Genomic DNA, 15,585 nt, shown 5'->3' on the forward strand with positions numbered 1-15,585 from the left:
TACTGCTAGGAATGTATCCTTACTTGTAATGAGTCAAAAGAAAGAGAACCTTGCTTTATTGTTTGCCCAAGAGCCTCATAGGTGTGAAAAACAAGCCTTCTGACATGCTGTCTTATGAAGGCAAAGACAAGTTGGAGGAAACATTTTGTGCCTGATGTGCTGCTGAGTTTGAAGGTGTTGGAAAGAGTTGCCACACGGTGGGACAGAATCAGACAAGCAAAGTAAGCTGTGATTACAGTGGAGGGCATCTTTTGCGCATCTTTTACCCATCTACATCTTAAATAGTTTAGATTGAGGAGATGTTGTATCTTTCAAACAGAAATTCTCTTTGTGAAACTGAAGGCAAAGAAATACGAAATTTGCTCTATTCCTCAGGCCCTGTGTGACAGATATAAACCACCTTGGAGCTTGAACTGAGATCACATGGGTGTCACAGGCAGTATTAACTGCTTTAGTTACTGCCACAGTTAGTCAGAGCATGACAGCATCTTAAATTCTGTCACGCTCTTCATGTTTATTTATAACTCCAGTATCAATATTTATGCACACCCCAGAACATTCTTATGACATGAATTTCTCTGAGTGTTAATCATTTCACACCAAAGAAGAGACTGAAAGAATGATAACCATTATATTTTGCTGGTACCATCTTCCACTGTTAGGATTAGCAGTTCCAGTATTAGGAGTATCTGCTGACATAACACATTCAAAGGATACACCAAACTCATTATTTAAAAAGCTCTGAAAGTCATAGGGCCCAGTGTAGCAAAAAGCCCAGAAATTACATTTGAAACTGTGTGACTCTGAGTTCTTTAGGTATTTAAGTAGTGGCCTTTTACTCAGCCTTTTACTGCTTAGAGCCTACTGGCACTTATAAAAAGCAGCATTCTCCTGAAGTTGTCAGGAACTGAGAACACTGAATGTCCCTGAAGACATTTCTGAAAATAAAACATCTAATTAGTTTCATTAACTTTTCAAACAAGGTTATTTGCCTTAAATGCAAAAGGTTGGGTAGATATTCAGTGATTTCTCTGTGTTTCCTACAGGCTGACAAGTGTAGGAAGACAGTTATTGTAGTTTAAGCACAGAGGTGCTCAGTGACTTTGTAAACCTTAATGGCCTGATAATGCATCTGAGACTTGGCAAACATCTTTGTGCTTTCACCAAGTGTGTGTGTGTGATGTTTATGTATATATGTTTGTCTTTTCTCTCAAGGGAGTAGATGAAATAATGAGAATATTCATCTCACTTTTGCTACTTGTCTATTATATAAAGTTTTGATGGGAAACAATGCTGCACCAAAATCTCATTGCTAGAAAAGTATGATTTGTCAAACTTGTTTTTGGAAAAAATGGTGTTCTTTTACATACAGCAAAAAGTAGTATTGGCTGCAGTAATTAGCAGTACTTACCAGCTGTATATGTAGGACAGCACTGAAATCATGTTGCTTCCCTTGCTGCTTTTGATAGAATACAGCACAATCTCTAATCTTTGTGATTCATGACTGATACTGCTCTGGCCTTTCTCTTTGCTGTAATATGAGTATCTTTGACAATCAGGACCTCCCAGTGTTGCAGATTTGTATGTTATTCTAAATTTGCCTTCATAAGAAGCATTTTAAAGTTTTTCATGTGTTAGAGGTGTCACTTTTTCTTGGATGATCATATATTGAAATAAAAAGAATTCCCAGTAAAGAACTGCTAAAATAATAGCAATTAACTCCTCAAATGTGATTTTTCTTTTTCTTGTTTTTTTTTCTTTTTTTTTTCTGCAAAACCTCCAAGTTTTTCAGTTATGTACTGTTTCACCTTCTGTTTAGTATTTGAATACATATATGCTGCACAGGAAACTAGAGGTGGCTCTTGAATGGTACAGTTAAGGACTGGGGCCTTGCGGTTAGCATGGGAGAAGACTTGGTTGTACTTAAAATTTTCCACTGTATTTCCATATATTTTCCAAATGTGGTATATTTTCTAAAGCTTCTGGGCTAAATTGAGAGCCTTGAGTCTTCCTCCTTATTCATCAGAGTTACAGCAAGAATAAATTTACAAGGACCCTTAGATCTTGCAAGGGTCAAAGGCAAGTTGAATTGAAAAGCTGAACTTGTAAGACTATAAATAATCCGGAAGAAAGACTCATTTTTATTGTAGTGTAGACATTTGTAGTATATAATGCTGCTGTAGCCTATTTGAATTACTATGGGATAAGTAATAATTTAGGACTCCAAAATCTCTTTAAGGTGCAAATAACTAAAATTGCAGTTAAGCGTCTCTTTGTCTGAACATAATTGCTGACATATCTTGTAATTGTTCAGAGTTTTGCAGTTGATACAGATTTAAAGAAATGGGTATGCCCAGTGATTACTTACGTTCTATTGATTTGACTTGGGAGACTGTATGCTTGAATAACTTTCTCTGAGGGCTGATTCATTAGTGAGTTCAGTGGCCCTACAGACTGCTGAAATGGTTATGTGCATCAAGTCTGGCTGAAGTCAAAGCACCTAGCTGAATTGGAAGCATTATCATCTGACCATTTACCTTTGGAAGCAAGAAATAAATTATTGAAGTAGTTTGTATTCCCTGTTTTCAGAGCGTGAAACTCGGCACTGTTAAGTAGCATTTGGAAATTTTCCATGTTCAAGTTCTTGCACGTACTTGCATAAAAGTAGTATATGACTATCAAGATGCTTCCTTATGGAAATAGGGAACAAAGATTTACAGGAATGGAATCATAATTACTTGCTTTTCTTTATGTCCAGCCTTGTTCTGAATCTCAGTGCTTGTAACAAATGTGACATAAATGAGAAAAGGCAGTAAACCTTAGCAATCTACCCAAGTCTGTTTGTCTTGCATGGTAGACAAAAGTACTTTAACAGCTGCTTAGTTTGGCCAGCATCTGAGGAAGAGTTAACCACAGTTGGAAGAGATCAGGTATTTATGGAGAATGACTGTTTGGTGTTGATGAATGAACTCCCAGGCACCTCAACAGATGGTGAGACCATTGCATGGACAGATCAGACTAGTTTCCTCTCATGAAAAGGAATATTGCTATGTGAGGTGGGAGACACTGTCTCAGGAAACTTGTCCTGGATGTGTTACTGTAAGCATTCACTCTTCTCATGGAGTGAAACAAAAGATCCTTTCTAAAACAGTTTTGCTCATTATCTTATTTACTTGTTTATGAAGCAAGGCATTTCTCTGCTTTAAGACCTAAAAATCACCCTGCTGATATCAAGGGTGTAGATAGTGTTCCCACTACAGCACTGGCAAGAGCAATCATGAATGCCAAAAGACAGAGTAAAAAGAGATGGAAAAAATACCCTAAGACTTCAGTTTCTCAGGAAGACGAAGTGACCTATTGGGTCACCACGGCTGAAAGGACTTGCTCTTCCTCCTTTCACGTTCCTTGTCACCTCTGCTCCTGTTTTCTTCTTTGCTCTATCTCTGGCAGTGAGTGGGCACTTCTGTGGTCTGATTTGGGCCATTATTTTTTCCTGGGATGATTTTCTTATGTCAGTGATTTAAATTGGCTCAGGAAGAGGTCCAGTTAGCTCCCCAGCTACTGCACAGTGAACAACAGAAGTGTGCAGGTTGGAGCAAGCCAGGTGCAAGGAGGGGTAGGGAGAAGTTTGTTCCTTTTCCGGTTGGCTCAGCCTCACCTTACAAAAGAACAGCTTTAAAAACTAAATTTAGCCTCTGTATGAACTTGCCATATGGGGTTTCTATGAAGTTAATGACAAGGTGCAGATCAGATCTAATAAAATGTACAGACAGTGAGAGTTTGTGAAATATAGTTTATTAAGTGTTATAACAGGTGTGAAAACTTCAACAGCAAAGAAACTATGTAGGCAAGAAGAAATATGCTGAGCAAGGAATACAGCAGGAGTGTAAATGGCAGGAAGCCCTCTGAAAGGGAACAGAAAGAGACCTCTTCCTAATTTTGCCTTTAATGGAAGCACAAGCCAGCAATCAAAGTTTAGAAGAAGCCAAGAGGAGAAAGAGGAACACAGATATTTTAGTTTCAGAAGGCTTCCAGAGGTGGGCCAACCTCTCAACTAGTTGTGGCACTAAGGGTGTCAGCTTGTTAAATATAATCTGGAATAAATGCACTGTTTTCCCATTAAGCTGTAGACATGCTTCAAAATGCACTTGGGTCATCTCATGAACAACTTGCTAGAAGGTAATGACCATAAGTAGAAGTTCTGAACAAGATGCTGGAGGCCAAAATAATGTGCATAGTTCCAGTAGTTTTCTTTGACAAGGTCTGAAGGTCGTTTTTAGTGTTCAGAAATCTGAGGCGTTAAAATAGTGAGAGTAATTTCTCTGAAAGGATGTTAACTATTTTTCTGTGATGATGGGCACTCCAGATCTTTTAACAAATGACCATATGGAGTTACTCAGTGTCCTAGAGTTTTGGAAGGATATCAGAAATCTTGTAAATGTCATTCTGCATTTAAATGAAGCTTACTGAGTTGGCACATTGTGGAACTGTTTCCTTGAATTGATAAACTGTGAGGTTTCAGGCAAGGTTGGGAGCACTTTCAAAGTAATAAATGGGGATTATCTCTGCTTATTAGTTATGCAAAGCTGGTAATGAAATTTTCATTGCACCTGATTTCTAACTTTCTTTTTTTTCTTATAGACCAAAATTCTTGGTGTCTTCTTTATTTCATCTCAAGAGTTCCTGTCCAATGCGTATGTTTTGGCTGTACTCTTATTTTTTGCACTTCTATTGCAAAGGACATTCCTCCAAGCATCATATTACGTTGCTATTGAAACAGGAATCAACTTGAGAGGCGCAATACAGGTACCCAATATATTACTGATTAACCTTTCCATACACTTATACATGTATTTGTAAATAAAAATTATAATTATAGTTGTTAAATTCTGAAACGCTTCTCTCCTGAAATGTACTGAATGTAACCATTGCCATTAAAAAATTGTTAGCTCAGACCTGGATTCTGTTTTTTCTGCATCTTATTTGATGATTTTATATGAACACTTATTTGTAATATCTAATGTTGTATTTCTTCTTACCTTTAACCAGAAATTTGCTGATAGTAAAACTGAATGTAAATTTTGAAAGAGTTTTGGATGTGAGCTGCACCTCACCCAACTCAAAGGCATTTTTTTTGTAGCATCACATCCCCTGTAAATAATACAGCTTTAAAATATCTTGTTAATAAACTTTGGACAAAAGGATAGGTTGTATTCCCAATGTATAGAGTAGTTCTTATTCCATGGGTCATGCCACAAAACCTACCAGCCATTGCAGGATCTGTAATTACGGAACATGAGTAAGATTGCTAAAGTGGAGTCCGTAATCACTGTAGCATACAAAATTCAAGTTTTATGTAGCATACAAAGCTCTGTGCCTGGAAATGAGAGAATTTGGTGTAAGATTACAACATGTGATTGCCAAATGCACTGGCTGAAACCTACCCTCTGACAGCCTGAAAGCCAGCCTTATAAGTTATACTATTTATCCACTGAGCTACGTGGATCCTGTGGGGAGTCTGTGATGGATGGATGCTTTCAATAGCAGCCTAATTGTTTAATTCTCTTTTGATCTTACACTTGGAAGCACTTGTCGGCTGCCAGGCTTCTGGATTCCATCCATTGGTTTTCCATTATTACAGTGAAGTAGAAAAATCCTGAAGGAATAAGATTTGACCCAAAAGATAGGGAAAAAAATTGCATGTCTTGTATCAAGCAGAAGAGCTGCAACTCACTGAAACCACAGCAAGTGTAAAAGGGGAATTGTTGGAAAATAGCACTAAATTAATTTTTTTGAAGAAAAGTTTTCTGTTCTCTGCACTGGATGATACACAGAGGCCCAATTGGGCTATTGAAATTGGAAAATTTTTATCCATCACTCTAAGCAGTAGATTAGTGTTAGTAGCACTCACTGTGCCGGTAATTTTACACACTTTTTTTCTTTAAATCTTTTATCTCTCTTCCTCTCCTGTGTAAACTTGCACCTCTTCAATGTGCCCTTTATGACTTTATGCTTTTTGATGGACAGTCATTTGATCTGAAGGCACTCACTGAATGAAGGTGCCTCCTGTCAGCTGAGTCTCATGATGGCAAAGAGTTGCTGTGTAGCCTTTTACCAAACCAGCTGGTAAAAGCACACTTTCATTATTGTGTATTAAGTTACTTTCCTACATGGTGTCTGATTCTGTACTGAGGCACCTGTTTAATTCAGTACAGAATTGTACCTGTGGCATTAGTAGTCTGTGAATTAAACTTTGTAATGGGACTGAGCTCTCTAGCCAAAATGTAGCAATGTTCTCAGCCAGGAACATTGTTCTCAGGGCTGGATGGGACCTAAATCAGTTGCCAGAGAAAAATAATGTGGTTTATAATATCTCGATGATTGTATATTGAATCTAATAATACGTTATTAGTGCTAGTTACAGCAAGGGCACTCTATGGCTATGCTGGAGGTATAAATCATAGTTGCTAATGTGGTTCTTGGCCATTTTGGGCAGTAAAAGTTTCATTCCTTATTGATACACAGGTGGAGTACTTAGACAACCATGATGCAGCTACAGTGCTTTGTGTTGGTGAACAATAAATAGTTTAAAATTTTACATCATAATGGCCAAACTCAAAGTTCTTCATTTAATTTACTGGAAATGTTGTTTTCCCTCAACGTGCTGCACATGTGCTTTAGATGGAGCTAGAAAACTCATTTTATTTCTATATGCTAACACTTTTTGATATCTCTTCCAGACAAAAATATACAACAAAATTATGCAGCTTTCCACTTCTAACATGTCTATGGGGGAGATGACAGCAGGCCAAATCTGTAACCTGGTTGCCATAGACACAAATCAGCTGATGTGGTTCTTTTTCCTCTGCCCTAACCTTTGGGCTATGCCAGTACAGGTAAGGTGATTGAATGTGCTTTTATTCTTAGTGCATGTCAGCCTGTACTGACTCATTGTGTATGAATTTTATGAAAGTAGAGGTAGAAGTTAAAGAAAAATTGGAAATAAGATTTCAAGCTATTAGCATCTAGAAATATTGCATATAATAGATTTCACATCTGTAACTGGACTCTAGGTATTGAGGATTGTATTAGAATCTTGACTGCTGCCAAACATGCTTTGCATTTGTAGCAAGAATTTATAGGGTGCAGCAGATTGCAGTCCATTCATTTATTACATCAGGGAGGTTAAATGGAAGTTATTGCAATCATTTGTCTTCTGAATCCCAGCAGAAGCAAGAGAAATAACACTTTATTCGCAAATGTGATTGCTTAGAGATGATCCTTTGGACGTCCCTCAAAACTACTGCTGCTTCTTGGATGACAAATTCCACAGTTTGGGGTTTTTTTATTATTATAACATATATTATATGAAATGGTTTTGCTACTTTATTCTCTCTGGTGTCTTTGGTCTCCTGTCTCTAAATACCACTCTCGTCCCTTCAGTCCCCTTTCCCACGTGGATAGCAGGGAACGGATCACTGTTCTGAGTCACACCCAATTGCCTTGTCATTCCTGGTTCTGTGTCCTGTAGCCTTTTGTAATACCCAGTGAGATACAACTGTGTCTTATCAAGTCTTTAGGATGAGGAAAGCAAAGTCCCATCTCAGAGGGTACTTCCATGATTGATTTAAATTAATCTTAAGCCTATTTGCTTACAGAAACAGGAGTTTGTGTGTGATATCCAACATGGAAACATGGTATTTTTACCTTCATCAGTGTTTCAGCTCAGTAGATTGTATGTTGTGTCACATGAGCTTGTGGAAGCACTGAAGAACAAATCTGATCAAAACTAGTTTGTTTTTTTTTTTTTAGTGAGGTGATATTCCTCTGAGTCTGTGAAGTGGTGAATCTCACTGGACAGGCATGTGATTAAGTCTGTTCTAATAAGTAGACGGGGGTAGTAGGAGGTCAGAGCAATTTCAGTAGAACCCTGGAGCATTTTTCAGAGTTCACACTTAGTGAAACAGGGGGGAAGAGCAGATTACTTAGTTTGTAAGAGCCATACTTTAAGAAAACTGTAGAAACATCCTACAATTCCATTTAAGAATTTCCTGAGAAAGCTGACAGTAAAGCACGTAGTTTCATCTGGAATTAACATAGTAATCTGTAAGTCTTTCCTCTTTCTTCCAGGTACTCATTGTATTTTGTTTAGCTTACTTCAGTGCTAGAAGTAAATATAAACGGAAGAGGCAGTAGAGTTTAAATTCACTTGGTATTTTCTAGAATATAGCTTAGTTTCAAAAACATGATGAAAACTCCATTCTGTTCATGTCACAAAGACAGTCTGGTTTCAGCACCACACAGAGGCTGATTTGACTGGTGGGGAAGTCAGAAACCTGCAAGTAATCTACCCAGCATCGTTGCATTTTGCATTGCCTGCTCTTGCCTGAAAACTAAATTGTTTTCCTGAGACTGTATACAGACTGCAGCTGGCAGATCATGTTTCCAGTCACTTTCTAACATGGCTTTAGCAGTGTTGTTTAGGACTTCATGTGTCTGTCAGCTTCTGATACTATAAGATGTTAAGCATATAAGAATATTACATTGAAAAGCTGGGAATGGGGAAGAAAAGCCAGCCATTCCAGTAATTATGTAAACTGCACCAATGTCAAAGAGTGAGATGTTACAGTGCTGGCCATCAGGAGATCTGGATTCCTTTCTGATGATAAAGATACATATTAGAATTGAGTTGATTTTATAGTCGTTCCTGTCAAAAATAAGAGATTTTGGTCAAGATGCTACAGATCAGATAAGCACATCCTCCTTAAAAGCAAGTCTTAAAATCATCTGATGCCATGGTCAGCCTGATTAACTTCCTAACCCAGAAAAAAAACCTCTTGACTTATTTTTTAGCATCAGGATGGCTTCCCTGAAATTAAAGGGGGTGGGGATGAGAGGGAGGGAGGCAGTGGGAACCAGATTGTTTTAGAGTGGGTGGGGAAAAAAAGGTGATCAATGAATGTATCCTAATAGTAGTGTCTAATTGCAAGAGAGAAGACAACTATAATGAAAAGAAACTGATATGAAATATCATATTAAATATGGCTACATATTGGCAGTTTGTTAGTGATAATTAGGATACCAGGGTATTTTTGTTCCACTTACTGGAAGTACCCTGCAGTAAGAAGCCAGTGATTGTATGCTGCTAAAATGATATTGCTGAAAGAGCTATGAGGCATTAAGAAGAGTCCACCCCTTTAATGTTAATGTTTAGGGTACAATTATCCCTTCAGCTTAGTCTCCATTGTAAGTCTGTTAGTAAAACAAACAATGTACAAAGTACCAATTTCATGTACATCTCTTTTATAAGACCTCTCTGGCACCTCAGTGTAGGCAGCACTTTAGTGCAACTGAGAAGTAATCCAGTTTTATTGCATATTCTGTAACAACATTTTACTCTAATGTGCCAGAAGTCACGGACTCGTAAAGACTTCCTGACAGTCTGGTGAAAATATGATTATATTTGCATTAAAATTCCCCCTGCAATGTTCCTTACCAGATGAGGACGATCAGTGCCAGAGCGTGCTCCTGTTTTGTGGAGGGTGCATGTATTGCCAAAAACAATGAGTCACATTGGTCACGAAGGTTTCTTCGAACCATTTTCCATAACATTCATTCAGTACCTTGCTTTATGAGGTACTGAAAACAACTGCTTGAGAGATGGCTAATAATAAATTGCACACAGTCCATTATTATTATTTAAAGCAGATTTTTAATTGTTTTGTAGCTCTTAATCTAACAATCAGTATTTCAGCATCTGCTGTGGATCTTGTAGTAGCCATTCATAACAAGTCAGGTTTTCTATACAATCTTGCTAATTTGAGCCCCGTCTTTGCTCTGACTGCAGTCAATGGGAGCTTTATAATTGCTGTAAGTTACTGTTTGAATTGTTATTGAAATCCATGAGAAGAGGCCCAGGAATGCCAATCAGTTGAAAGATGCCCTCAGTAGGTTTGGCTCAAACCCTGGGAGCAAAATGAGACGCTATAAAGGCTTTCTCCCCACGCCTCCGTTTTATAAACACCTTTGTTTGAATTCATTGTGGTTATTAAAAAATCCTGTATTCTCATATCTCTGACTCATTGGTAGGGATAGCTTACACTGGTAATAAAAGGATATTTGTCTCTTTCAAAACTGCCCACAAAGCAGTTTTTGGCTGAAAGTGTTTGCTATCCTCAATAAATAATCAAGACAAAATAACCAGAGCTATTGGTGAGCTTCTTCCTCCTGATATATATCTCTGGCAGGGAAGAGCTTTGGGATTTTGATGAAAGGGAAGCAAAGTCTTCTATTACACAGGTTGGGTTTTTTTTAAATATGATTTTTACCTTCTCAGGAATATTAATAAGAGCCTTCCTATCTGCCAGATACTGTCCTCCAGAGTTCAGATATTGTCTGTATACTGTTTATTCTTGACTCTGTCCTTTGTGATATGATACAGAACTACATTCAATTAGATTTACAGATTTCAGCACTTTACAGATACAAGTCTTCACATATTTTTTTTCCATACATGCTGAATATATTTGAAAGGTTTGCCCTTATTACCTCAGTATAAAGAAGATAAGATGGGATTACTTTAGCCTATTGGAAACAGGGAATTTTTATTGTGAAGACTGTCCTCTCAATAGCTAGGATGACAGGTGGAAAAGCAGCCATGAGCTAGCAGCTAACTCCCTCAAGATCCAGCTGGAATAGCTTTCTCCTTGTCTATGTGAGAAGCTGATTCTCTCTTTTTAGAACTAGGCAGTCCCATAATGTCACTTGACAGTGAACCAGTACAAGGGAAAGCAGAAGAGCGGGGAGTCAGTATTCTGCAGTGACTGCACACTGTTCAGTGATTACCTGTATTTTGAGTGTCTGGAGTGTCTATCCATGATGAAGCCATTGGAAATTAATATCTTGATCTGTAAAGACCAAGACCGTTTTGTGTTTTGGAGGAGAACTCTGCCAGGGCTATCCTTGTGTGTTTTGTTTGGCTTCATACACTCATGAATTTCCTGACTTCACATAGAAGCAGATTGGTCACTAAAAGATTTTTAATTTGCAATGTAACCTTACCTCTTACTAGATTTGAGGTGTGCATACAACAGGATTTTACTTTCATGCTATTGCATATTTCCTAAGTAAGTACTGTGGCTCATTTTGATGGTCATGTTTTAGTTTAGTTCAGTTTTGGAGAGATGTAAAGGGTTCTTAAGAGAAAAAAAAGTCTGTATTTTCTCTCTGTGTCTTAAATTATTGAAAATGTCAACATAGAAATGTGGAAACTAGGGAGTCATTTTCTTCATGGAAACACCAAATTCCCATAAATGTGTGGAAATAGATGGGCATATAACTATTGAGCTTTGAAATGGTGGAAGATAGTGCTTCTGTGAAGGTCATGAGACTGTGCAAACATAGCAAGAGTAGTAGATAACACTTTAAGGAAATTTCCAATTATTTTTTAATTGAGGGAAATTATGTATGAAATTAATTTTCTATCACTATGTCTTCTGATTAATTTATCAGCTTGCACAGTTAAACATATGGAGTGTCAATGCTGCAGAATGTTCGGGAGTCAGTCATTAGTGTTAATTAACACCGGTAGCTTGTATGTATTGTTTGTGTTTATTGAGCTGCCTACAGTAGCCCTCTCCATCCAGACTGTGGCTTTATCTCTAGGTTCTTACATATCCAAAGACAAACCTTTGTTTTTTAAGCTGTTTCTTTAATCCTTTTTTAATAGTCATTGTGAGTCTGGCACTGTAGATCCTTAAAACATATCCTTTCCAATTTACATTAGAGATTATTTGAAGGGGAGGTTCTCAGTGGTGTAATTATGACGTTCCTTTGTTTTTAATGTGCTGGTCAGCAATAATGTCATCTTAACATTTGCAAGATCGGTTTATTTTTAATAATATTATTTTTGATAATATTATATTTTATTATTATTAATGATTATTAAATAATATTAATGTTATTATTTTTTTAATAATATTTCATATTAGTTTCGATAGTAATCAAAGAGGCATTCCTTCTTGTGGAAGTCTCAGTGTTGCAGATTAGTGAGTTCTTACTAAACTGGGAGATGTAATTTCTTCTCTGGTGTAAAAATACTGCAATATCAGAGAAGGAAAAAAATAAAATATATGATTTATATATGTGCATATGTATTTTAAAATAAAATATGATATATATGTAAATATATACATATAAAATATTTTAAAATGTATGTTATGTCATCCAACCAATGGAAAAAAATATTTAATAGTGACTCTAAAGGGAATACCTCAATGTGTTAGTTGGAAGTATTTTTAAATAAAATTTTATTTTAAAAGGTTGTTTGTTTTTTTTTTAATAAAGTTCTTTTGAATAGCTGTGAGAGTTAAATTACAGAAGATACACAAACCTTGTACAACCTTCTACTGGGCATAATGGGGCATCTGTGAAACAGAAATATGCAGAATGCATAATTTGGGGAGGAGCACTGGTTGAGTGTCTGGTCCTCTGACAGAAGATCCTGACTGATCACACTCGCTGTGCCAGCGATGCAGAACATACAACATTTGGGGTAGGGTGTAACTGCAGTGGCTGTTGGTTTGAACATGGTGTCTGGTTACCCTCTAATTGGTGTTCGTGGTACATACCCAAAGTAAAACCAAGACCTTTCCCTCACTTTCTTTTCTCCCAACAGATAATTGTAGGAATTCTTCTGCTCTACTACCTTCTTGGAATTAGTGCCTTAATTGGAGCAGCGGTAATCATAGTCCTTGCACCTGTTCAGTACTTTGTAGCAACAAAACTGTCACAGGCCCAGAGAAGCACATTGGTAAGTGCCTTCAAACTCTTTCGTGATATAAATATCACCTCTGGTAATTATGCATTGGTCTGTGTTTGGAATTACGAAGCTAACTGTGGACATTGACCCAGAACTGCTTCTCAAATATTTTGTAATGTTCAAGGATATCAAGTTCAAGAATGTGGAAACATGATAAGCGTAAGCAGTAAAAATGTGTTTTTGGGGGTTATATTTTTCAACAAATATGTTTCCCTAAGAGAAAAAAAAAATCTTAAGAGTCAACAACTTGCAGATGTAAAGGGTCAGTAATCATTGACTGAGATGGCTTTGTGCAGTGCACAAATAAATGAGTTGTGCAGGGCAAGCTGTCCAAAGGCAAAGGAGGTAGGAATGCTGCATCCAAACTTGGACCCCAGATGTGGAAATCTATCAAATGGATTTATTTAAACTAACTCTATGCCATCCTGACTCCCACAGTGTGGGCCTGAACTGGGGAGCTTAGAGGTCTGCTAAGTCACGAGCTGTTCCTTGATCCCTCATTTGGCTTGTCTATAATTTGAATCGCCTGCATCACTGCCGAGAAAGTTACTTTGATTCACTGGAATTACTATGCCCAGCTGCTCTGAACCTTATTCCCACTTTCAGCGGCTGTTGCACTGCCAAGGAAGCCATAGGAACTTGTAGTGGAGCCAGAGAGCTTGCTGAAATCTCTTCCACCACAAATCATTTGTGGTAACGAGAGTTATTTGTGCACCTTCCTGTGTGACCAGTAATGCCTTTCCATCAGCAGCATGCGCCCTTCCAGAAATGTGGACAGCATTCATCCCAACAGCATCCAAGCAGACAGCTGATGTCACCTAGAAATTCCTGCAGATGGGAGCAGTGCTGTTTGCCATAGAAATGTGTGTGCTGTGCAGTGTGGCGTGGTACAAAGCGTGAGCTAGCCTGAAAAATGGAAACAGTGTAACTTCCAGTTATACTTTACTGGAAGTATAACTTTACCAGTGTATGACTGTGCCTGAGCCAGCTGTCCCTGCTTGGAGCCAAGGTTCCTGATGGGATCACAAGTCCTTGCTAATGTGGCCGGACTGTTTTGATTGTTTCCATGTCATGTTGGCTGGTCAGAGCAGTGCCCAGGCATAGCTTGTCGTGTTCTGGTCTCCTCTGGTTATTGTCAGTGTCCCAGTTGAATATCCAGCCAGTGGTGTAAGTCCTGAGGGGCAGCCTTGCAAGTGATCAGAAACCTGACAGAGGAGTAAAATTTTCAGGACAAACTATGCGATTTAGGAGTGCAAACCAACACTCTTTTCCCTTGAACTCTAGGGAAGCTCATCTCTGTGAAACACTGCAACAGAACATCTGAATGGACAGAACTAGTGATACATACCTTACTGATTACAAGGGGCTGCATAGAATTGTTGTGTCATCCTTATTCTTGGGGAGCAGGTGTTTTAATTGTACTCTTCAAGTAAATGTGTGTGTAAATATTGCAGGAGTACTCCAACGAGAGATTGAAGAAGACAAATGAGATGCTTCGAGGCATTAAGCTACTTAAACTCTATGCTTGGGAACACATATTCCACAGCAGTGTGGAGGAAACTAGACAAAAAGAAATGACTAGCCTCAAGTCTTTTGCCCTTTATACCTCCATATCCAGTAAGTCTCTTCATTCTAATCCACTGCTCAGCTAAGTGCTACTGCATTATTAGCTACTAATGAGTTTACCATTCCTCTGTCGAGATTATTTCTGTTGCTTTAGGCTCTGATCTGTCCTCCTCACTTCCCATTTAGTCAGACTCTCCATTTATTTCAGTAGAATTTTGCTTGTATGGGAAATATGCCTGAAAGAGAAAGTCAATGCTTCATAGCATTGACTTTTTCTGGAGAAAAGCTATCAAGGGACTGTTTCACAGACTACCTTCAACAAGCAGTATTCTCCTCTGTAATACAATATTCAGGAGGAAGCCTTTGTTGACATTTGTCTCTTTTTTTTTTCCTGCATTTTGAACAATACAGAGCATGCAAATCGTAATTTGTGACAGGTATTGTCTTTGCACTGAGGCTCCAACAGATGGTACTTACACTTTCTTACTCAAAATTTGGATTTCTTATTAAAATAAGTGATTCTTAAAACCATTTCTATATCCTGGAAAGAAAAAATATGAGCATCCTGGCAATTTCACCATTCTGTACGCAGATTCTTTTCTCTTGTTATTTTTCAGCTGTTTTAAGATTTCATTATGCTTTTAAAAAGACCTATGGCATATTGAACTCTCTATTTGAGGATATTATATGCAACATCTATATAATTTCTACTGTAATACTTTAGAAATAATTATTAAAGTCACACTGAAGAATGCTGTTCATATAATCTGTGAGATATTAATGAAATGGAAAATTTTAGCAAGAAATTTTCAAATGCTACAAGGTACCTGTACAAATACCTTCTAGAATAATAAGGAAGACTAGTCCTTAGAAAAATAATTTGCAGTCTGGTTAGTATTATTTGATTTCTTTCACCTAAGACACAGACAGCTGACTTTATTCACTGACAAATGATCACGTAGGTAATGCACTCTAAGGGAAAGATCCTGATCCCACTGAATTTAACTGACGTTAAGTTGAGGTATTCATTGACTTCTGAGATCAGAATTTCTCTCTGGGGATCCTAAGCTCTCTGGTCTTGGAAAGGGGTTTCTGTTTTGACATAAAACAGATTTTATCTGAAGTTTGTGAGACTGGAAACTCAATCTTGCACCCAGATCAACAGAGATGGGTTCCCTTTGTCTGCAGTGCTTCATGTG

The 15,585-nt window shown here is 37.7% G+C and overlaps 1 protein-coding gene across 1 annotated transcript in view; it reads left to right on the plus strand.

Moving 5' to 3' along the window:
• ABCC8 (ATP binding cassette subfamily C member 8) overlaps window positions 1-15,585 on the plus strand; it is an 82,217-nt gene that overhangs the window by 15,184 nt on the left and 51,448 nt on the right. Inside the window, exons 7-10 of the mRNA XM_017811508.1 lie at window positions 4,642-4,806; window positions 6,741-6,896; window positions 12,677-12,811; window positions 14,275-14,437. Of these exons, the coding sequence (XP_017666997.1) occupies window positions 4,642-4,806; window positions 6,741-6,896; window positions 12,677-12,811; window positions 14,275-14,437 (619 nt within the window). The remainder of the gene's footprint in view (window positions 1-4,641; window positions 4,807-6,740; window positions 6,897-12,676; window positions 12,812-14,274; window positions 14,438-15,585) is intronic.

The sequence above is a fragment of the Lepidothrix coronata genome, unplaced genomic scaffold (assembly GCF_001604755.1).
Source record: "Lepidothrix coronata isolate B3197 unplaced genomic scaffold, Lepidothrix_coronata-1.0 Scaffold1, whole genome shotgun sequence".
In the NCBI taxonomy this organism is placed as follows: domain Eukaryota; kingdom Metazoa; phylum Chordata; class Aves; order Passeriformes; family Pipridae; genus Lepidothrix; species Lepidothrix coronata.